Source organism: Sapajus apella, unplaced genomic scaffold (assembly GCF_009761245.1).
Source record: "Sapajus apella isolate SASKATOON/1434 unplaced genomic scaffold, GSC_monkey_1.0 scaffold77, whole genome shotgun sequence".
Classification (NCBI taxonomy): Eukaryota; Metazoa; Chordata; class Mammalia; order Primates; family Cebidae; genus Sapajus; species Sapajus apella.
Window position 1 is genome coordinate 5,168,589 of NW_022437017.1, and position 23,601 is coordinate 5,192,189.

At 58.5% G+C, this 23,601-nt stretch overlaps 1 protein-coding gene and 1 pseudogene across 4 annotated transcripts in view; both read left to right on the top strand.

The window, feature by feature from the left end:
* Window positions 1-16,863, top strand: part of MLLT1 (MLLT1 super elongation complex subunit) — a 73,350-nt gene extending 56,487 nt beyond the window's left edge. Inside the window, exons 5-12 of one of the 3 annotated variants that reach the window (XM_032252100.1) lie at window positions 487-612; window positions 4,565-5,122; window positions 9,145-9,232; window positions 10,678-10,786; window positions 13,251-13,350; window positions 13,492-13,563; window positions 13,834-13,905; window positions 14,077-16,863. In XM_032252100.1, coding sequence (XP_032107991.1) covers window positions 487-612; window positions 4,565-5,122; window positions 9,145-9,232; window positions 10,678-10,786; window positions 13,251-13,350; window positions 13,492-13,563; window positions 13,834-13,905; window positions 14,077-14,205 — 1,254 coding nt within the window. In that variant the 3' untranslated portion in view covers window positions 14,206-16,863. The remainder of the gene's footprint in view (window positions 1-486; window positions 613-4,564; window positions 5,123-9,144; window positions 9,233-10,677; window positions 10,787-13,250; window positions 13,351-13,491; window positions 13,564-13,833; window positions 13,906-14,076) is intronic. The other 2 variants (XM_032252101.1, XM_032252102.1) reach the window with 2 other exon arrangements.
* Window positions 14,583-16,869, top strand: LOC116532703 (annotated as a pseudogene). The gene has a single exon (XR_004260938.1). The product of XR_004260938.1 is annotated as an uncharacterized LOC116532703 (transcript).
* The last annotated feature ends 6,732 nt before the right edge of the window (window positions 16,870-23,601 follow it).

The following is a 23,601-nucleotide window of genomic DNA, read 5'->3' on the forward strand; positions in this document are numbered from 1 at the left end:
TCATTCCCCTGGACATGTGGGACCCACCTGAGCTGCATCCGTGTGCACCCCAGGAAGTTGCTGCCTGCCTGTCTCGGGCGTCTGGCTGGGCTCTCGCCCTTCTGAGCTATACCTCTGCTCCCCCTAAACCTCAGCGTGTGTGTCAGGCTTTGGCCACAGCTGTCTTCCCGTGATTCTCAGCGTGCTCCGCAAGTCTTCTTGGGCCAGCGCTCGGTCCACTGTTCCCGGAAGGCTGCGTGCCCCCTCACCCCCCACGGGCCCAACCATCCTAGACCCCAGACTTTTCTTCGCTCCCAACCCATGCCTGCTTCATCTGCGTGCTCAGCACCCAGTCCCCAGTGGGGAAGTGCCGGGATTCTTTCAGGAAAGCGCTCAGGCTCTCCCTTCTTCCCTCCTGCAGAGGGAAGCCCCACCGCCTTCAGCCTGGCCCGTGTGGGCCCCCTGCCCCTTGCCCATCGATAATGACTGTCTCTTCTCTGTCACTAGGTGATGGTAATGCCCGAAGGAGCAGACACGGTGTCCAGGCCCAGTCCCGACTACCCCATGTTACCCACAATTCCACTCTCTGCCTTCTCTGACCCCAAGAAGACCAAACCATCCCACGGCTCCAAGGTTAGTGAGGCGGAAGGCCCAGTCGCGTGGGAGCGCCTGGGCCCAGCTGTGGTGGGTCTGGCCCCGGCGCCGCCCCTCCACCAGGCTGGGCCTTCCGCACCTGAACTCGCTCCCTTGGCGTCTTCCTCTTTGAGCTCTCTGCACTCCCCTTGCTGCGCACTGCCGCTTCCCTAGGATTTCAGGAATAAGCCCATGATCATAGGCTCTTTGTCCCGTTCATCTTGAGGCCAGAGACCCGGCCTAGTCCTCTCCCGTTCTGCCAAGCGATGGCCGGGCCCCAGGACTGCTCGGCCTGAAGCCCTGAGAGCTTCACTGATGGCTGTCAGTGCAGCCGCTGGATAGAGCGTCTCTGTCTGTCCAGGCCACAGCTGTCCACCCCTCAGCCCTCCCAGGGGCAGCCGGGGCTGCTCCTGCCCTTGGCCGTGCCAGGCGTTGCATCTCAGGCAGGGGCTCACTGCAGAGTTGTGTGGGAGAAGGGCGGGAAAAGCCAGGTGGGCGCCAGCTGAATTCCACTGTGGAAGAAACTTTGTCTCATCTTGGCCCGGTGAGTCAGGTGGGTGGCACTTGCTCCTGGGCTTCTCTCTTGAAACTGTCCCTGAGTGGCAGCTCAGAAGACATGCTAGAAAGCCCTTTGATAGCATCACAGTGTCATTTAACCCCCAGCACATCCCGGTCCTCTGTAGCCACCCACTCAGCACAGCCGCTCCTGGAGGCTGAGCTGCACGGGCCCTCAGAGCATTGCCGGGAGCGTCACCCACACGTCTCTCCACCGGTCCTCTCTGTTCTCCTCACCTCACTTGTCTGCCGGGCCCTGAGAGTGGCTCTGGCCGTCCCAGGTGGGACAGGCAGGGGTCTCAGCTGCCTCCCAGCCTCCCCGTCAGCCGTGCTGGAGGAGAACCGCAGCACCTAGGCAGGTCTTTCTGGCTCTTTCCCCAAGGTCAGCAGATCTTAGAAATCCTCAGACTTGCCAGAGTCTCTGAGTAGGAAATGGAACCCTGGGGCCTCCTCCTGGCCTGTCTCTCCCTCGTGGAGGCTCAATGAAGAAAACACTCTCGCTGGGGATCTTGGCAGTGCCCCTCTCAGCCACCACAACAGGAAGAGAAGGAATTGCCATTTCTTCCATATGGGTCACTTCAAGCCACCTAAAACCCTGCGCAGAAAGGCCCTCCTGGTTGGAGAGGTGCCCCCTAGGCTGGTGGGGTTGCGTCTGCCGGGGCTGCTCGTGGCTTTTCTTTCCGGAGAATCTCTGAGACCCCAGGAGCCCCCAAGTCAGTGAGTTGATCCGCTGGGCTCAGGAGGCCTGCTGGCAGGTTCCTCTGGCTCCACCCTCTCCATCCCAGGAGCCTTCTCCAGCCACCTGGTGGGGGGAGGTTGGCAGCGTCCAGCACAGGGTTCCGCCAAGGCACTTGTCTGCTGAGGGAGTTCGGAGAAAGCCATGGCCTCGAGTCCTAGCCTGGCAAATGAGCTGTTGGCCCCCCACGGAGTCCTTGGACGCACAGGCCTGTGAGCCAGCCTTTTCCCCAGCTGAGCGCCCTCCTTTGGTCACTGGCTCTCTGCCTGAAGAGTGAGTGGCTGGGCCATGCACTCCCAGCAGAGGGCTCTCAGCAGGGCTCCCTGAGCCGGGAGAGATGGGACAGGCGGGCCTTTTGGAGCCTTGCGCATCAGAATCCCTGGACTGGAGGACTGCTGGTGAGTGCAGCTGCGGCAGCTTTGGGGGACTCTGTCCTGGGGTTTTGTCCCCACTTGACAGCCCCCATCCAAGAGTGGTATGGCAGGCAGGAACCCCAGCTTCGTAGAGGGGCAGGATCCTCCCACGGCCTTGGCAGCAGCTGCAGGGGGCCGGGTGTCACCCGTGTGATGTCAGGTACTCGGCCTGCTTGCTCTTTGCCATGGAGGTTCGCGGACAACCTTGCGGACGTGGTTTTGATGGCTTCTCACTCTGGAGAGCACTCACTTTGTGCTCACAATTTACTGCATAGTTTCAGAGTCGGTGGTAAAAGGTGCCTGTGTGCACCCCTGGGAAGGCTCCTTCCAGCCGGGCAGGTTCTGGTGGCAGTGGCGGTTTAGTTGACCCTGGGCCAGGGGCGTGCAATGGGAGCTGTGTTAGGGCCATGGGCGTGCCTTCGCAGTTTGCTCTCCTTCTGCCCTTGGTGGTTGTGATGCTGGCTGAGCTCCTGCGGCCCAGGTGGGCATGTGTCCCCTGCCGGAAGAGTCCAGGATGGCATGTGACATTGCAGTGTCTCATCTCCCTCCTTGGGGAGCAGATTGCTGGGGAGCACAGCCCCATTCCACACCCCAGTTCCCAAGGGGACGCCCTTGATAGCCCTGCATGGCCCAGGCCAGTTGAGGGTATTGTGGGGGCACTCCCACTGCCCCCGGTGTAACAGCCAGGCTGGGCACAGGGCTTGCCATTTCTCCAGGGAGACGGCAGAGGCTTCACAGCCATTGGAACTGTTCTTGAGCTTTCGACACTGAATGTGGTTGTGGCTTTGCAGGAAGATGGCCAGCCCAGGAGATAGGCCAGCTCAGGAGACCGGCATGGGGTAGCTGCTCTGTCTGCCCTGTGGTTCTTTGCTGGGAGGAGTCTGTCCCTGGACACTCAGGTGGTTTGCAGAGGCCCCTGGCCAGCTGCACGTCTTCAGGGGAGCTATGAAGTGTTCCCCCCCATCCCCCATACTCACTGGCTCCTGGAGCCCCTCCCCAGGGGTTTCGGGGTCTGGCTGCTACTGGCTTCTGTGCCAGGAGGCCAGGTGTGCGATCATCCAGACAGGCTCTGGGGCCGCCGTGCACCTGCTGGCTGATGCTCCTTTCCTATTGAGGGTGGAGCCCCAGGTTGTGGACGGCTGAGAAGCCTGTTCAGCGCTCCTGGGTGCGTGGGGTGTTACAGGGTCTCTGTAAGGAAGGTAAAGGCATGGTTTCTGCTGTGGGGAGTGCTGGCACTGTGCGTGTGGGATTGGGGTGTGGGGCAGAAACATCCAACATACAAGCAGCAGAGCCCAGGCTGGCCTCGGGCTGTGCCAACTCAGCCACGGTGCTGGCAGTCCCCACACTGAGCTCGCCGCCAGCCTGGTCTGCACCTTCACCCAGTGAGGTGGTGGTCTTGCCCTTCCTCAAGGCAGCAGGCACAGATGGCTAGGGTTTTCTGCCTGGGTCCCGCAGTATGCAGGTCACAGAGCTGGGCTCGCTCCAGGGCCCTCCTGCTGCTTGCTGCCATTGCCTTCCCTCTGTCCCCAGTGGCATCAGCCCCTGAGTCCAGCTGCACCCTAAATGCCCTGAGTTTCTGAGGTGGAGACCTCAGAATGTCCTCTGTGTTTTAGGAAAGCAACACAGGGGATTTCCCTTCTGAGAAGCCCTGGAGCTGTTTGCCCTGTGCGGTACCAGTGGGCACGTAGCAGTTGGCTCCCTGAGGCTAGGCCCGAGCTGGCTGGACCCTGGGGTGTGGAGGCCTAGGCTCAGAAAGGAAGGCCGTGAGGGACCGAGCAGGAAGCACTGAGCTTCTAGCCCAGAGCATGAGTGCTGGGCCAACGAGGCTGAGATGAGGGGCAGGGCTGCCTCCAGTGCCCCCCCAGGGCTCCCCAGTACCCTGCAGCGCCAGCAGAGCCTTTGCTTTTCCCAGGCCCAGCTGCCTGGTGTTTGTGCGGGCATGGGCATCGTGGTTTGCCTGGCTCTGCCTGACTCACCCTATGCGTGAGTCCCTCAGGGAATGTCAGTTCAGTTCAGAGAGGAATCTTAGCCTGCAGCTGCCGGGGACCCTCTGACACTGGCTAATAGTTTAAAGGGACAGAGCCATTTAAAACTCTCACCTGCTGCCTTACTTTTTCGATTTTTGGAAGAATTTTTCTAGCTGAGGCTGAATCAGGTGGATTATGCTTTGTAGGGCTCAGGGGTGAGTGCCCCGCAATGCCATGTGACCTTGTCTCTCCCCTTGCCCTCCCTGCCCTTGGCCTTGCAGGACGCAAACAAGGAGAGCAGCAAGGCCTCCAAGCCGCACAAGGTGACCAAGGAGCACCGGGAGCGGCCCCGCAAAGACTCCGAGAGCAAGAGCTCCTCCAAGGAGCTGGAGCGCGAGCAGGCCAAGAGCTCCAAGGACAGCTCACGGAAGCTGGGCGAGGGCCGGCTGCCCAAGGAGGAGAAGGCACCACCGCCCAAGGCTGCCTTTAAGGAGCCCAAGATGGCCCTGAAAGAGACCAAGCTGGAAAGCACATCCCCCAAGGGCGGGCCTCCGCCCCCGCCGCCGCCCCCACCCCGGGCTTCCAGCAAGCGGCCAGCCACCGCCGACTCACCAAAGCCCAGCGCCAAGAAGCAGAAGAAGAGCAGCTCGAAGGGGTCTCGGAGTGCTCCAAGCACCTCGCCCCGCACCTCCTCCTCTTTCTTGGACAAGAAGCCGGTCAAGGACAAGAGCAGCACCAGAGGGGAGAAGGTGAAGGCCGAGAGTGAGCCCCGGGAGGCCAAAAAGGCCCTGGAGGTGGAGGAGTCCAACTCGGAGGACGAGGCCTCCTTCAAGTCCGAGGTGAGTGAGCGCCAGGGGCGGGGCAGGGTGGGTGGGCCGTCGAGGTGCGGTGGGTATGGTGGGACCGGCTGGCCTCAGGTCTCACTGACTGCTGCCCCCACTGGCCTCTTGTAACCTTGGGCCTCCACACCTCACTAGGCCTCAGTTTCCCCGTCTGTCAGGTTATAAAGTCTGCCTCGTGAGGAGTCCCTCCTCGACTCCTCGGTGGCATTTGTGGGTGGTTCTGGTCTAGCATGATGGCGTGGTACCGAACTTCTGAGCTCCTCTCCTCCAGCAGCCCCCTGCAAGGGCCCAGGTCTTGGCCGCTGTGCTGCCAGTGGGCTGGTGTGTCTCACGGTTGTTCTGACCACGGCGCAGTCAGCCCGGCCTGGAGCTTGATCCCCCTGCTAACGGGGTATCTGGGAGACCCACCATTGTCTGGAGGGTTAATGGTGAGGGCTTCGGACAGCCCCTTGCCGTCAGGAGCAATTGGGCGTGCCTGGCTCCCTTCTTAGGTGGTAGGTGGAGTCAAGAGCATCCTGCCCACCCACACCCATCACACACACCTGTGACTTGGAGATGCTCACATCTGGCCCTGCCCACGTCTGAGCTTGGGATGAAGACCCCTCTCAGGGAGTGGCCTTGTCACCATGAGAGGCTGAGGGCTTGTCCCACGGCCCGGCGTCTGGACAGTCTCAGAGGACCACATCAGACATGACTTGAGTCATAGGAGCTGGTAGCCATATCGTGGCCTTGTGGCCAGACCCCATTTGGGGCCTGGGATGGAGGTGGTGTCTTCCAGCTCTATGTCTGGCACTTGGCATTCAGACAACAGATACCGCACCGGGTGAAAATGAACGAATGGATGGATGAGGGTCGGGCCTCTCACTTTTACTGCCAGCCCCAGCCCTCAGGGGCCTTTTGTGGCTTCCCCTCTCTCTCCGGGGGAAGCTTTGCCTCGGGGTTGCTGAGGCTTTGAAAAACCGCCTGGGCTTTGAAGGCAGGTTCCAGCTACAAAGCCAGAGGGGGTTATGTGGGCGGCGCTGATTGCTATGCCTGTGGCCCCCAGGGCTCTCAGGGAGGTGGCGGGGCTGGCTGGGGGTGATGTTCAGCCTCTGGGTAACAATTAGTCTTGGCTCATAGACGCACATGGGCTGGCAAAGCTGAGTTCCCGGTGCCCCCCACGGCTTGGCACCGGCTGAAGATGGTGCCACCTACTATGACCCTGAGGCGGGTGTAGTGGGGGCGGTGCTGCCTCCCAGAAATCTCAGCCGCCTCAGTAGCCCTCCCAGCTGTGGGAGGTCCTGGCAGTGCCTGCTGGGCACCAAGCCTGCCACAGCCTTGGGCAGCCACAGCCCTGGCATGTAGTCCCATGCCAGCCATCTCCAGGTGAGGCCTTCTGGCACCTGGGGCTGGGTGTGCAGCACGCTGGGCAGCCGTGAGGCAGCTCCGTGGCTGGGTCCACTCCGCTCTGCTCAGCCAGCCTGGCCCCCAGCAGTGAGCGAGTTGGCTCCTGGCTCCCGTCACCAGTGTTGTAAAACAGCTGGAATCTTCTGTGGGGAGCTTGTCACCTTGGGCGCCGCTGCTCAGAGTGGTTGAGTGGCTTTGAGGCTGGAGTTGCTGGAGGAGGCATTGGGGTTTCCTCCTGGCTGAAGAAGAGCGCCCCGCTCATGCCGAGAGGCTTCTGAGCAGCGTGGCTTAACACGCTAAGGTCTGTGCAGGTGTGATACCTAGGCCGCAACAGCCCCAGCAGCCCAGAGTCCCTGACGTCGCCCCGCCCGAGGTTTCACTGAAGCCCAAGCTGCTATGGTGAAGGGGTGCACTGGCCTTCCAGACCGCTGGCCCCTCAGCCTCCCCTTGGCTGTCTCGGTCACGCCTCCCAGGAGGCTGTGCGTGGCTGTGCCACAGGAACTGGTCATCACGTGGAATCTGCACCAGCTGGGCCTGGCCCACGCCCACCCTCGGAGGGCAGCTCTTTGGGCCGAGTCCCCGGGCTGAGCTCCCACGTCCTCCCACTGCTGCTTTGGGGTCTCCCTGGCCCTTGGGAATCTGGAAGCAATTGGTACCGACTACCTTTAGGCCAGTTTTGGACCCAGCCTGCTCCGCCTTCCCTCTGGGCCCTGGGTATCTCCGGTGGCTTCTGACCACACCACCTTGGGGCTCTTTTGGCTGAGACCATTTCCAGATTCTTTTCCTCCCTGCCCCTTGGATTTGGGTGAAAGGAAAGGGGGCTCATGCGGCTGACTAGCTTTACTCTGCCTGACACAGCACCAGGATTTCTGGCCCAGGCAGGCTCAGGGGCCCTCTCGGGGCTCTGGGCCCTCCCTGCCTCCATCCCTGCTGACCTTGCTCAGCCTCCTTTGGTCGCCTGAACTGGCCCCCCGACACCCTTAGTGAGAATGTGCATGGGCCGTGGGGCTGGGACCTTGGATTCTTCCCCAGCCCACCTCCCTCCAGGTGGTGCCCACCCCTCTGCCCCAGGGGTTCCATCCAAGGTTGGAGGGAGGACTGGCCTTGGCCTCTGTGTGCAGGCAGCTGGCAGTGCTGGGGAAACTGAGGCTGACATGATCTGAGTAGCAAGGCCTGCTGCTCAGAAGGCTGGGCTTAAACAGGCCCTCTCTCACCAGTCACCTCTTACTCACCCCCGGCCCTCAAGAACAGTCAGGCGGTGCATCACGTGGCTCCAGGCAGGCACTGCCAGGCATGCTGGACCCTCAGGGGTATGTGCTCAGGACTCAGGTGGCCTGCGTGCCACCTCCCCAAGCAGCCCCGACAGTGGGCAGTGAGTGATGGGCACCACGGCAGGCTTTCCCAGCACTGATTCTACAAGGAGTGCCATGTGCTGACGGGAAGGGGCGCCAGCAGGGGCTGGTCTGAGGGGCAGAAGGGGCTGGGCTGGGCTGCAGTGAACCCTGGAGAAGGGACCGTTTTCCCCCTCAGTCATGGGTGAGTCTGGACCTGCCATAGGAGGAGGCCTTGGGCCTTCGTGGGGCCCCTTCTGCAGGGTGGAGGCTGCCCCGTCTACATGCTAGGGGAGGAGCCAAGGGCCTCCAGGCACTCAAGGTCCTGAGTCCCACGGGATCAGCACACCTTTCACAGCTTCCCTTGCATGGCTGGTGGCTGCAGTGGGCCCCGCCAGAATCCAGCAGACCAGCTGCCTCTTCTTGACGCAGGGAGGACCCTGCAGGGTACTGGTCTGAGGGGCTCAACTCACCTAGTTCCACCAGATGGGCCCCCAAGGTGAGGGGGCTGCCCTGGGCCCGCCGCATTCTCTGACACACCCCTGGGGATGCGCCCATTGGCAGAAATGAGGGTCCAGAGCAATGGGCCCCTTCCCTGTGCAGGCGTCTGCAGTGCCTGACTCCTGTCCACCCAGGAGATACGCCTCTGCCCGGCACACACCTGCCCCCCACTGTCACCCTCTGCCCTGGCATCGCACTCCTTATGTCCTTGTTTTGGCTTTTACTGCCCCCTGGTGGCTGAGCCTGGAAGGACAGCTGTGGGAGGAGGAGGTGGGCCAGGCCAGGCTTGCCCACGGTTTCTGTTGGGCAGCTGGTGGTGGGAGCAGCACATGGGTGGAGAGATGGAGTTCCCCCTGAGCCCTGGGATAGCGCTGGGTCAGAACAAGAAGTGTCCACATGCAGCTTTCCTGTTCCAGACCTTTTTGCGACACCAGCCAGTGCTGGCCTCCTTGGATGAGGGCAAGGCTCATCCACTGTGGGACCCCGGGCCCCTGCCCCAGCCTCCCTCCCAGTCCCCTGTGCACCTGCTTGGGTAGACAGGTTCTCCTGGTGCTACTGGAAACCCAGACACCGCTCAGTGGGAAGAATCCACAGGTGTCCTAGGGCTGGCGGGGAGGCTATAGGCTGCACATGGCCTGGGCGCTGGCTCCCTAGCGGCATACATGGGTACCCTTGGGACTCTGGAGGTGTCTAGGGGAGACCCACTCGGCATAGCCGCTACCAGAGGGGCCTCCTTTGTCTCTGCTGAAAGGTGACGGCTCTCCCTCTCTCCCCTCCCTCCCCGCCCACCATTGGGTGAAGTCTGCCCAGTCAAGCCCGTCCAACTCCAGCTCCAGCTCAGACTCCAGCTCAGACTCGGACTTCGAGCCATCTCAGAACCACAGCCAAGGTGTGTGCCGAGAGCAGCCAGGGGCACGGCCGGGGCCAGGGAGGGCCCGGAGCTCAGGCCTTCTGTGTGCTGCTCAATGCCCGGTGCCTGTCCAGGCTGGGCCTACAGATCATACCTGGAGGGTTTTGGTGGCTTGGGGGAGTCTGTATTTAAAAGCAAAGCAGAAACAGGTCACTGGACCTCTAGCCAAGCCCGGGGACTGCTCCTTGTGGTGGCTGTTGGCGTCCACCCATGACTGGAGCCGTGCTGCTGAAGGGCTTCTGGTGAGGGCCCTGCCCATGGCCAGAACGCTCCCCGTGCTGCTGGGGACCACGGACAGAGGGCATCACCTCCTCCGCCCACCCCGCCCACTCCCCAGGGCCACCAAGGCGCTAGCTGCCTGTGACGGCCAAGGTCTCCTGCTGCCGGGGTGTTTGGCCTGTCCTCTCCCTCTCCCAGCAGGCCACCCTAGGTAAGGGTGGCTTTTTGGGGGAAGGACATAGGCCCATTGGCTGCTCCAGTTTGCCCCAGAGTAGGGAGGGCCCTGGAGACCAGGCAGCCTGCAGGACACAGTGTGAGAGACGCCCTGAGCCCCCAGCCCCAGCCCCAGCCCAGACCCCAGCCCCCACCCCCAGGCCCAGAAGTGTTTTCTCTCCTGGGTTGGAACAAGAGCCTCCTTCCCCTTTGGCCTGGAATCCTTTGGGGGGGGGCGGGGGGAGTGGGGGAAGAGGAGTGGATGGGGTTGTGGGGGGAGTCTGGGCTGGAATTCAGCCCGCAGTTGCCGAGGGGGCTGGGGGATGGGGCCCTTGAAGCCCACACTCGTTCCAAGTGTTCTTATCTGCCGGGAAGGGAGGGGGACCTACTGAAGCGGGATCATGTGACCAAGGTAATTGAGGGCTTTGTGTCCCTCTGTTGCCTTGGTAACAGGAATATAAACCAAGATGCCGTCTGTAGGGGACTGGAACCGTGTGCCTCTGGAGAAAGGGGAGGACGGTGGACTGGGAGCAGCAGAGGGGATTACCGAGGGTGTGGGCAGGCCGGCGTAGGGCGCAGGCAGAGGGATCTGTGGCCCCAGGCCCAGCTTCCGAGCCGGGCTCTGTCTCCCTCGCCCTCCCTGGGCTCTCGGCAGAGCTTCTGATCTCTGTGCCCTGAGCAGAGGAGAGGTTCTCCTCCGGCTGTAGCAATGGAGGGGCTCTGCGCGCCCACTGCCAGTCAGGCCCCCGAGGCCTGCGAGCAGGGCCAGGAAGGTAGGGAGGGGTGGGGGAGCCAGGAGGTCCCTGGGGAAGGGGGTGGCTGCCGGTGTGGGGGTAGTTCTTGGACATGGGCAGAGGGACACCCAGGCGGGCTGGTGTGTGCATTTGGGGGTCACCAGTGTCAAGAAGCTCTGCGTGGCCTCACGGGCGAGGGGCCTGGAGGCTCAGCGGAGCCCTGCGCTTGTCTACCTCCCTGCCTGCCCGCCTCCCCAGGACCCCTGCGCTCCATGGTGGAGGACCTGCAGTCCGAGGAGTCCGACGAGGACGACTCTTCGTCAGGCGAGGAGGCTGCCGCCAAGACACACCCGGGGAGGGACTCCAGGTGATGGCCGGGCAGGAGCGGGCGGGCGCAGGCGGCCACCTGGGGCGACTCTGGCTGGACCTGCAGTGATTGTGGGGCTGGAGGTGGGGTTGAGACTGGAGGGTCCCCTGGGAAGGCTGAGGTGGGGATCCGACCGAAGGTGGCCTCAGTCCAGCCTGGGCCTTGGGGTGGGCCTGGGGCTATGTGTCCTCTTCTGGTCCCTGAGGCTGAGGGCCTAAAGGGCTGCCTCATGTTCGGGGCCTTGGGTGGCGTCCCTCCTCATGGTTGTCCAGCAGGTGTGGGCTGCCTGGTAGGGAGGGGTGCAGGAGGGAGCCAGACTGCGCCCAGCTGCCAGGGAGCCCCGGCTGGAGGTGGGGGGAGGGGAGTAAGCTTGTTGCTTTGCTCTTGGGCCAGGAGACTCCGGTCTTTTCCCACCTGCCTAACATGGGGCAAGGATCCGCAGAGAGCCCCATCCTGGGGCAGCAGACACCCAGTGTGGGAGCAGCCTTGCTGCCTGTGGCTTTTGCCCCCATGAGGCATGGGGGGTCCAGGGGCATCCTTGGGACACGCAGGCCCCTTGGCGGGATCCCACCTGGGAGAGCTCTTCGCATTCGGCCTCCAGCCCAGCGACAGCAGAGAATGTGCGGGCCTTGGCCCCAGCACACAGGCTTTCCCAGAGCCGTAGCAGAGCTGGCAGTCAGCCCCTCCTCCCTGTGAGGCCAAAGCCTCCAGGCCTCAGTGGCTCCTCTTGAAGAGAGGGCTGGTTATTGGCCTGCGCTTAGCAAGGTGCATGAGAACCTAACAGGCGCCTGCAGGTATTTGTGATTAACTAAAGCCATCTTCCCGAGAGCTGGGTGGCAGGCTCTGGCCGGGTCCCCGGTGTGAAGTGCACCAGGCCGGCAGGCACATGGGGGGATTCCTGCCCACCGCAGACTGAGTGGAGCAGTGGCTCACTGCTGGGGAGCCACTGGTGGGTGACCCCGACAGGGACTTAGCATCTGGACATGAGGGCTGTGGCGTCCCTGGGACAGGACCTGGCAGTGGGCTTCTGCCTCGTTCGCTGACATTCAGGGTGGACTCTGTTCGCGCCAAGAGCCGTGAGTGCAGAGGCTGATGGGGTGGGATTCTAGCGGGGCTGGCAGTACAGCACAGGGACCCAGCCGCATGCCAAGTGCCTCTCGATTCCTCCCAGATCGTTTGTGTGGGTCTCGGGTGAGGGTTCGCCAGCCTTGTCCCTGCATTGTCAGGGCAGGGAGCACAAAGACCGCGCCATCAGAGCCCCCACATGCAACCTGGTCTGCTCCCTGAGAGGCCCAGTTTGCGGTAGTGCCCAGCCGTCACCTCGGGGATGCAGGGCAGAGGCCAATGGGAACAGAGACAGGGGCGTCGCCCGGGCAACCTGAGCCAAACCAGGAGCCGCCAGAGCCGGGAGGCAGCTGCAGAGAAAGCGGCCCCAGCCTAGGCCACTGAGGGGCAAGTTTAAGAGATGGATGGAGCCTGCGCCGGGGCAGGAGCAGGCCAGGAGCAGGGGCAGTGGCTGTCTGCTATCCACGGGAGTCTGGTCCGCGCTTCTGGTACTTTGTTCACTGGGAGGCCTGGGATTTGCTGTGTTTTAAATGTGTTGTGAAGTGATAGTTGTCAGGGGCCCCTTTCCCTGGATCAAGCCCAAAATCTCCCTGGCAGAGCGGGACTCCAGGCATACGTAGTGAGTGAAACATGGGCCTAGGCTCGCCACCATTGTATACTGTCGTAGCGGCCTCCTTTCACAGACGGGGAAACCGATGCAGAGGTCAAAGACCTGCCCCCCGGGGTAGGGGAGGCTGAGAGCTTGGGCCTCTCCCCACTACCAGATACCCTTGTTTAGGACCACACTCTCTGGGGTCAGGGGGCCGATGTAACTGATGAGGCCTGCCGTCCAGAGCACAGCAGGGTCAGGTGGCCACAGGAGCATCAGAGGGTCAGGTGGCTTTGAGGTATCGGAGGGGCTGGTGGCTGGAGGGGCGGGTGGCTGCGGGAGCATCTGAGGGTCAGGTGGCCACAGGAGCATCAGAGGGGCAGGAGCATCAGACGGGAGCGTCAGAGTATCAGGTGGCTGCGGAAGCATCAGAGGGGCAGCAGCATCAGGTGGGAGCCTCAGGGGGGCAGGCCACTACAGGAGGAAGTGCTAGGAAAAGAGGACAGATGTTTGCATGCCGCTCCTCCTCCCCTTGTTCAAGCCACAGAACCAAGTCACGACCACAGCCCAACAAGCCCTGCCTGGCTGGGGGACTTTGTTCCCCGGGTGTCCTCAGCCACTCTGGGTGGCCTGGTTTTCTTTGGGTTCTTTCCTCTTGGTGGCCACACTCACATAATTTTTTTTTTTTTTTTAAGTTGAGGCTCCTGCCCAGAGCTGATTGGAGCTGTCAGGGGTTGTGTGGGTGGGGGCTGAGCCTGGGGTGGGGGGAGGGGTGTCAGGGTCCTGATGAGCCCCCACGTGTTGGTTCAGGTTGAGCTTCAGCGACAGTGAGAGTGACAACAGCGCCGACTCCTGCCTGCCCAGCCGAGAGCCCCCACCCCCCCAGAAGCCGCCCCCACCCAACAGCAAGGTGAGCCTGGGGCCTGCAGGCAGTGGGTGCACAGGAGGCGGGGCTCAGCCCTGGGTCTGGCTGTCCTAGGTGGGTTTGTGGGGCACTGGGGGCTGGGAACAATATGGGCCACAGCTCAGCAGAGACCTGGGTTCCCTGCAGGTGTCAGGCCGGAGGAGCCCCGAGTCCTGCAGCAAGCCCGAGAAGATCCTCAAGAAGGGCACCTATGACAAGGTGAGGGGCTTGGGAAGGGGCAGGTGGTGGGAGGTACAGCCTGTGGAGGACCCCAGAGCTCCTGACACCCCACAGTTGGACTATCCCTGGGTGGGGGCAGCCCTTCCTCCTCTCCTGGCCCTGCAGCTTCGGGCCTTCCTTTGGGTGGCTGTGGCTACCTCTGTCCTGTGCTGGGATGGACTGGGTCATGGGTGGGGCCGGGCACGGGAGCAGGAAGGGCCCAGGGCCCCGGGCCCCCCACACGCTGCTGAGACCTGCGCCCTTCCCCAGGCCTACACGGATGAACTGGTGGAGCTGCACCGGAGGCTGATGGCCCTGCGGGAGCGCAATGTCCTGCAGCAGGTACTGCCCCCTCCAGGGTCCGGGCAGGCCATCCAAGGTTGGGACACCCATGAGGAGTGTGGGCTGCGGGGGCCCCTGCTGCTGCCCCAGGAACCCCACAGCTGTCTTGGGGAACAGGGCAACCCCGCCCTTGGCCTCCTGCCCCTGAAGCCACCTGCCACTGCCTTACAGATTGTGAACCTGATCGAGGAGACTGGCCACTTCAATGTCACCAACACCACCTTCGACTTCGACCTTTTCTCCCTGGATGAGACCACCGTGCGTAAACTGCAGAGCTACCTGGAGGCCGTGGCCACATGACCCTGGGCTGCGAGCAGGGCCCCCACCGCAGGGGTCCTGGGAGGCTGCAGCCAGGCCCTGCCTGCCCTCCTCTCCCGTCTCGCCTGCCCGCAGCACTGCCTTAGCGACAGCCCTGTCCTCGCCCACACGGCCCGCTGCACTTTCCTCGGCGGCTCCCCGCCCACTCTCCCTGCCCCGTCGCCAGGAGTCCTGGGGCCGGGCTGGGCCACACACGAGCCGCCCCCCGGGTTCTCCTCAGAGAGTGGCTGGTGTTGAAGGCAGCTCTGGGCAGAGACAGGGCCTGGGGCCCCTCGCTCAGCCTCAGGACCAGCCCCTACTCCTTCGAGGGCTGTGCGGCAGGGCATTGCTGTCCCAGTTTCTCTGAGCAGCCGACCGACTGCTGGGGGCGTCTCCAGCCTCCCGAATGGTTCAAAACGCACCCTCTGACCACCCTGGACCTCAGAAGGCCCTGCCTGTGTGTCTGCGTTGTCCTCCGTGTAGACCTAGCGCCAGCTCCTCCCTGGCTCGCGCTGCGCTGGGGTCCGTGCTGTATAGTTCTCTCTATTATATATGTGTGTGCACTGTCTGGTCAAGAGCAGTGTCCATGTGCGTTTCTGTGGCAGCAGTGCACGTGGGGTGGGTGGGGGGTGTGTACGGTGGGGCTTGTAGGTTAAGATGTCTCCGCGGTGTTGTCGTGGGGCTGGAGGCTGAGCCAGGTGTGGTAGCTGGCCCTCTCCAGGCGCACGGAGGAGTTCTCCCTTTGACGTTCCAAGGATGCTGCCGCCTCCTGCCGGGGCTCCCGAGGCAGCCGGCCAACACTAAGAAGGGCAGCAAGTCCTCAGGGCGCCGGGGAGCCGCCACTCTGCTCTCGGGCTCTACTCAGACTAGCACCAACAGTCTCCAGGGACAGGCTCACATCAGCCACCCTGCGGCTCGGCCTCCTCCCATAGGATCCTCTTCTTCTCTCTCATTCATCAAATCTTCAAACTTTGAAAAACATATGAGCTTTTGCCAAATAAGACGGGATGGTTGATGGAGTTTTCTAAGGCTCACTGGACTCCGGTCAGCCCTCGAGCGTGGGCCCGGCCGTTGGCAGGCCTGGGGGGTTGGCCCAGCTGGCCCTTCTAGGCTGCCTTTCTCTCTGGTCACCGCCTGGCCCGCCCTGGCCTCCACCGTCACAATTCATGCCGGTGCCGTGCTGCACACCCACTCCTGGTATGCCTGCGATTCTCCAGGGGCCAAGCCAGCCCTCCCTTGAGGCCCGCTCTTCCAGGGCCAGGATGCTCCTGTGGAACCAGCCCACCTCGGCTGGGGTCCCAGGGATGGGATGCCTGTCTGGTTAGCCTCTGTGTCCCAGACCTGGACTCGAGGCGCCTGCAGTCCTACCAACCCCCTGACTTTCAAGTCCTTTCAAGTCCTTGTGCCCTGACCAAGTTCTGAGGAAAAGAGGGCTCAGGGCCTCAAGGTGGCTCGCCCTCCTCAAGCTCACCTAGTCTTCTCCTCCCGAGTCTATAAGCTCAGACATGGGGGCTCCTTCTGTCTCTTCCTGAGGTCCCGAATCTTGTCCCTGCTCTGATTCTGTCAGCAGATCCTGAACACTCCTTGGTGGGGACCCCTGCCTCCAAGGCTGACCCCAATGCCAGCTGCCCTGGGGAAATTCCCCAGAACTCTCGGGGAAAGGCCCGAGAACCTTCTGAGGAAGCCTCCGGGACTCCTCTCCACTTGCTCTGTTTCTCTCCTGGCCCCACTGCCTTCAGGTATCAGGAAGAGGGCAGGCCCCTGTGCCTCCTCTCCCTTTCCCAGGTCGGCCAACAATACTCCAGCGTGGGGCACTTCCTTTCTTTTCTGGAAACTCTCTAAGACATTGGACCGAAGGAACTAGCCTGAGGGGGGCTGACCGGTGCCGGTGCTGCTGGGTGCTCTCCCACGGAGGCCGCCGGGGGTCACAGACAGGAACCTCAGCCCAAGGGTGCTGGCCTTTCTCCTTCGCAAGAGTCCCCCAGGATCCACACAGCGACTCGAGCAGCCTTCCACTCAGCCGGAGGAGGGCCAGGCTCCCCTGCCTGCTCTGGGTGGTGGCGTCTGGCCCTTCCTGCCGTTTCCAAGGCCTCCAGAAGCATCAACTCAGTTCTCAGTTACCTCCTCTGGCCAGAAGGTCTCACGCTGTCCTCCAGAGCTGCTCTTGGCCCAGGGCTGGCTCCATGACCACCCAATGGACGTGCTGGGCAGCATGGGCCCCGACAGCAGTCCCCAGCTGCTCTCCCACCCCACCCCAGCTGCCCGGCGGCTGGGCCCACGAGGGCTCTGGGGACACTTACTTCCATAGGAAGGGGCCCGGCACTTTGTGATTGCCACGTGTCTCGTGTTAAGCCGCCCGCCCCCAGTGCAAATCTCTGTGTTTCACTCTCTCCTGAACAAAAATGTAAACCGACGCCGGAAAGCAAATGGTATCGAATACCTTTCTTGCCCACAAGGGTTTTTACAAAGAATGTGTCTCACTAGGAACTAGGACACTCATCGGCCCAAGACCAACTCCTGGATAAAAGGAATAAGGAGAATCGTGTTTGTAACGAGTTACAGGATTGTTTCTTTCCTGGATTTTAAACTTTTTGTTAAATTGTGAAATTATGGAGGAGTTTTATAGAAAAAAAAAGTGAAATAAAGTCAGATGGGAAAGCAGACCCACGCATGTGCCTGGTTCCTCCTGTTGAGTTGGTGGGCAGGTGAGCAATGTAGCCTGGGGCCCGATAGCCCAACTCCCTGTCCTTGTGCCTCCAGATCAGTGACCAAGAAGGGGAAAGAGGGTTGGTACCAAGCCTGGTGGGGGCTGGGAGTGTGAGCAAGGCTGGTGTTCCGAAGAAATGGAGACGACACCACCAGAAATTCAAGAGGGCAGAGAATTCGGCTCACATCCTGCTTCTGATCTGTGCTCTTTACTTGGAAGCAGGCAGTAAGGTTTGGGTTGAGAAAAAATTTGGTTTCATAAGGTGGATGCATGGATGATGGATGAACAGGTGGATGGATGAGTGGATGGATGGTTTGATGGATGAGTGGATGATTGGTTGGGTAGACCACGGATGAATAAATGGATGGGTGGGCGGCAGGAAGGAAGGATGAATGAATGGATTAATGGGTGAATGAAAAGAAGGAAGGAAAGATGGATGGATGGGTGAGTGGATGGAAGGATGGGTGGATAGATGGATCAGTGGGTGGATGGAAGGAAGGTAGGCTGGATGGATGAGTGGAATGGATGGATGGATGGATAGAAAAATGTAGGCAAAGACTTTTTTTTTTTTTCTTTTGCCGGGAGCCAGCATGTCATCTCCCAGTTTTCCTATGGTGGGTTTTTCTCTGGCCTCTGAGTGGCAGAGCTCAGCGAGCCTCCAGGAGACAAAGCTGTCCTGGCCCCATTTGAGCAGATCTGTTCCCTCTGGGCTCCAGCTCCAGCTCCACCCAGAGGAGCAGGAGTTCCATCCCTGAGCGGCCCACATTGCAGGGCCACCGTGGCAGCCGCTGACTGAGATCACTTTTGTCAGCAGGCAGCAGCTGGGGACTCGACTCGGGAGCATGTCTTCTCCCTTCTACTCTGGAGCCAAAAAAATCCATTCCCAGCATCAGAGTATGGCTTTCCCTGCCCTGTGACTTACCAGAGAAAGGTTCTTTTGAGGCTTGGGGGGATGGTTTTAAATCTGAGCTCCTAAAATAGGAATATGGAGTGAAAGAGGGTCTACAGTGGCCCCCTTCAGGGTTCCCAGACCCCCCAAAATGCAGTGGAAGGACCATGGATGTGTAAAAACATGGTTGGGCTTCCTGGCTGGGTGCCATGGCTCACACCTGTAATCCCAGCACTTTGGGAGGCGGAGGCAGGCGGATCATTTGAGGCCAGGAGTTCAAGATCAGCCTGGGCAACATGGTGAAACCCCGTCTTTACTAAAAATACAAGAATTAGCCTGACCTAGTGGCGCACACCTGTAGTCCCAGCTACCCGGAAGGCTGAGGCACAAGAATCTCTTGAACCTGGGAGGCACAGGTTGCAGTGAGCCAAGATCACACCGCTGCACTCCAGCCTGGTCGACAGGCGAGAACTTGCCTCAAAAAAAAAAAAAAAAAAAAAAAAAGGCTGGGTGAGGTGGCTCACACCTCTAATCCCAGCACTTTGGGAGGCCAAGGCAGGTGGATCACCTCAGGTCGGGAGTTTGAGACCAGCCTGGCCAACAGGATGAAACCTGTCTCTACTAAAAATACAAAAAAAAATTAGCTGGGTATGGTGATGGATGCCTATAATCCCAGCTACTTGGGAGGCTGAGGCAGGAGAATCGCTTGAACCTGGGAGGTAGAGGTTACAGTGAGCCAAGATCTTGCCATTGCACTCCAGCCTGGGCAACAAGAGCGAAACTCCATCTCAAAAAAAAAAAGGAGTAAGGCTTTTCCTAAGAGTTCTCTCATGGACTCTTCATAAGTACTCAATGAAGTGGGCACTGCTTCAGATGAAGAAACAGCCTCAGCAAACTGACTTGCCTAGGATTTTTCCTTTTTCTCTCTCTCTTTTTTTTTTTTTTTTTTGAGGCTGAATCACTCTCGCCCAGGCTGGTCTCGAACTCCTAACTGCAAGTGATCCATTATCAAGTTATCAAGTTTTCCTTGAAATGGTTTTTGGGCTGTTATGCCTTGTTTAGGATGATTTTTTTTTTTTAAGTTCTTCCATGATTTCTTCTAGAAATTCAATTCCTCTTCCCCCTTTTCCTGCCTCCCTTCACTCTTTCTCACATGTCAGTTTGTTCCATCTGGAATTTATTTAGCCATGAGGTAGGGCCCCAACTCTATTTCCCCAATAGCTATGTGAGGCGATCCACCTCATTTATATATATATATTTTATTAATTATTATTTTTTGAGACAAAGTCTCACTCTGTCACCCAGGCCGGAGTGCAATGGTGCGATCTTGGCTCGTTGCAACCTCTGCCTCCCGGGTTCAAGTAATTCTCCTGCCTCAGCCTCCTGAGTAGCTGGGATTACAGGCACCCATCACCATGCCTAATGACTAATTTTTGTATTTTTAGTAGAGATGGGGTTTTATCATATTGGTCAGGATGGAGTCAAACTCCTGACCTTGTGATACGCCCACTTCGGCCTCCAAAAGTGCTGGGATTACAGGCATGAGCCCCTGCACCCCAAGTTTTGTTTTTTTTGAGGCAGGGGTCTCACTCTGTCACCTAGACTGGAGTGCAGTGGCATGATCACGGCTCACCGCAGCCTTGACTTCTCAGGCTCAAGGGATCCTCCCACTTTGTCCTCCCAAAGTTCTGGGATTACAGAAGTGAGCCACTGCACCTGGCTTTAATTTTTTAAAAATATGTCCTGGTTGGCACTTGGTGAGTTCCTGGAGAATTCTCAGCAATTTTTTCTTTTTCTTTCTTTGATTTTTTTTTTTTGACATGGAGTTTCATTCTTACTGGCCAGGCTGGAGTGCTACAGTGGGATCTCGGCTTACTGCAACCTCCGCCTCCTAATTTCAAGTGATTCTCCCGCTTCAGCCTCCCAAGTAGCTGGGATTATAGGCATGCGCCACCACACCCAGCTATGTTTGTATTTTTGGTAGAGCCGGGGTTTCACCATGTTGGTCAGGCTGGTCTCGAACTCCTGACCTCAGGTGATCCGCTCACCTTGGCCTCCCAAAGTCCTGGGATTACAAGCATGAACCACCGCACCCGGTCCTCTCAGCGATGTTTTCTTTAGATGTTGCCTCTCCTCTGTTGTCCTCTTCTGGACATCCTATGATGTAGGTTGGAACCTCCAAGATTCACCTCTCAGATCTGTAACCAACTCTCATCATGTGTATGTTACGCTTTTTGAATTGCCCACGCTTCTTTTCCATTGGTTCATTTCGTTGTGCTTTTGTCTTTTCCTTTTTCTTAATCATTATTTTTTAATAGAGACAGGGTATCACTAAGTTTCTCAGGCTGGCCTTGAACTCCTGCGCTCAGATAGTCCTCCTAAAGTGCTCAGTCCTCCCAAAGTGCTCAGCCTCCTAAAGTGCTGGGATTATAAGCATGAGCCCCCATGCCTGGCCTCTTTTCTTTTCTAAGATTTTCAGTGTGGGACATTTCTAGGGACCTATCTTCAGGCTCACTGACTACTTCCTCAGCCATGTTCAGTCCACTGCCAAGCCCATTGGAAGCATGCTTTCTTTATATGTCAGTGTTTTTCATGACCATTTCCTTTTGATTTCTTAGAGTTTCCATCTCTCTGCTTACAAGGGCCCACCTGTTGTAGGCTCTGTCTGCCTTTTCCATTAGAGCTCTTAGCATATTAATTATTATTTAAAATTGACAGCCAGGCATGATAGCTCATGCCTGTAATCCCAGCACTTTGGGAGACCAAGGCGGGCGAATCGTTTGAGGCCAGCAGTTCGAGACAAGCCTGGTGAAACCCTGTCTCTACTAATAATGCAAAAAAAAAAAAAAAATAGCTGGTGTGGTGGTGCACGCCTGTACTCCCAGCTACTCAATAGCGAATGAGTGCAAGGTTTCTGGGAGTCCCCAGTACCTGACACTCACAACATACCCTGTTTGGAGGTAGGATTCAGGGACAGTCCAGGCTTGGACCTTGCTCTCAAGGGGTTCCCCAGTGTTCTGGATGAGTGGAGAGAGGGCTCAGTGCTCGACAGCCTTAAGAAGTGGGGAGGGCTTTCTTGAAGAGGGGACATAAGAGTGGGGCGTCACAGAATGTGTATGAGTTCAGTAGGTCGAGAATGTCTGGAAGGGTGAGCTGGGCATGCTCAGGACTGGGCCGTTGAAAAATCCCACTGAACATAGATTTCAGTGGGAGCTTTTGTCACTCCCTGTCCTGAGGACTCTTCCTCAAGACCACAGAGAAGGTGGGCTGATGGCTTCCTGCCCCAAAACACTCCAGGGAGAGGCCAAGTGCCCCGTACCCTGCCATGATGGCACCAATGCTGGCAATGACCCACTCTTTGGAGTTGAGACCCGTGATCCCCACCCTGTGGAAGTGCTCCAGGCCCAGCTAGGGGAGGGAGGCCCTCATGAGGCTGAGGCACTAGCAAGCTTAGTCATCCCCGCCCCACCTGCCTGGGAGCCTCAGGCTGGGAAGCTTTGGCTCCCTTTTCTCTGTCACCTGTTTCTTCTTTTTCTTTTCCATTTCCTTTTTTTTCCCTGAAACAAGGTCTTGCTCTGTTGCCCAGGCTGGAATGCATTGGTGCCATCATGGCTCACTGCAGCCTTGACCTCCCCAGCCCCAGCGATCTTCCCACCTCAGTCCCCCAAGTAGCTGAGGCTACAGGTGTACACCACCACACCTGGCTAATTTTTAAATTTTTTGTAGAGACGGGATCTCACTATGTCGCCCAGGCTGGTCTTGTACTCCTGGGTTCAGGTGACCTCTTGCCTCGGCCTTTCAAAGCGCTGGGATTACAACCGCCTCACCCATCCTGTTTCTTCTGTTGATCTGTTTTTTTTCTCTGATAAAATGACCCATCCTCCTCATGACACGCAACCACACATTCATCTGGAACTGGGGCTCTCAGCCAGGGGGTGACTCTGTTCCTCAGGGGACATTTGGCAATACTTAGAGACATTTGGAGTTGTCATATCTCGGGGAACGAAATGCCACGGGCATTGAGTAAATGGAGATTTAGATACAGGACATTCCCCACCACAAACAATGATTCGGCCCCTAAGGACAACAGCCCTGAGATTGAGAAATCCCAGGAAAAAACTACAAACTAAATACCTTCCTGACATTTTTTAAGCATGCATACTTCTCAGAGTTGGCGTGTCATCGCGACCCGCCTTTGTTCACAAAACCATTCATTTTGACTGCTTCCCCCAGTCTTTAAATATTTCGCTGCAATATCAAATCTAACACTTCCACAATATTGTATAGTATAGAGATGTCAGGATTTAGTAATTCCCCTTATTGGTTGATACTTATGATATGCTGCTGGGTTTTTTTGTTGGTTTCACTTTTTTTTTTTTTTTTTTTTTTTTAATGAGACAGGTTCTTACTCTGGCACCCAGGGCTGGAGTGCAGTGGTGCACTCATGGCTCACGGCAGCCTTGACGTCCTTGGCTCAAGTGATCCTCCCACCTCAGCCTTCTGAGTATGCATGCGCCATCACAGCTGGCTACTTTTTGTATTTTTTAGAGATGGGAGGGTCTCACTATGTTGTCCAGACTGGTATGAGCCACGATGCCCAGCCTGGTTTCACTCTTACTGGATAAAATGTTGGGGTGAGCACCCTGGTAGCTCAAGCTCTGCCTACGCACTGATTATCTGTGCTGACATCTAGATTGATTTGGCAGTTTAAGATGGCGTAACTCTCTTGGTTCCATTCACTCAGGTGAGTCTGTCGATCGGATCCAGGTGGGGCCCCTCCCTGACACTCCAGACTCTTGGATACAACTGCCTACCCCATCTTTCCTCTTCTAACGTGCACCTCAAGCCCAAACAGCCCAGCTAGGGGAGGGATGTTACCCACAACCCTTATCCCTAAACCTCCTCCCTCTACTCCTCAGCCTTCCATGATATCGGACAACAGCAGCTCCATCCTTCAAGTGGCACCAACCAGAATCTTTGGTTATTCTCTGTGGCTTTTTCTGAGACAACCAAGAAATTCTGTGGGCTCTGCTTTCAGAATCTGAACACTTCTCACCCTCTCCCCTGCTACATGTTGGTCCAAACTATCTTCATCTCAATCTCAGGGGGTCTCTTTCCACTCAGCCTGTCCTCCCCACAGCACCAGAGGGCGCCTGTGAGCCCCTGAGTCAGGGCACATCTCTCCCTTGCCTCCACGGCTCCCACCCCTGGCCAAGGCCTCCCCAAAGCCCACCAGGCACTGCACAACCTTCCCCATCTTCTCCCTCCCTCACTCTGATCCAGCCATACAGGCCTCCTTGCTGTTCCTTCAACACAGCAGGCACTGCTCTGCCTCAGGGCCTTTGCACAAACTGTACCCTTGACCTGGAACACCATCCCCGAGATCTTTCCTCTTCATTGAAGTCTTTGTTGAAATATCACCCTCTCTCAGGCTCTCCTTACCCGTTTTTTTTTTTGTTTTTTTTTTTTGAGACAGAGTCTCACTGTTTCCCAGGCTGGAGTGCAGTGGCTCAATCTCAGCTCACTGCAACCTCTGCCTCCCGGGTACAAGCGATTCTCCTGCCTCAGCCTCGCGAGTAGCTGGGATTACAGGTGGGCATTACCACACCCAGCTAATTTTTGTATTTTTAGTAGAGACAGAGTTTCACCATATTGGCCAGGCCGGTCTCAAACTCCTGACCTCAAGTGATCCACCCTCCTCCACCTCCTAAAGTGCTGGGATTACAGGTGTGAGGCACTGTGCCTGGCCTTACCCCCCATATTTTTAAATTCTGCCCCCACACAGCGGGTTACTCTTTTACCT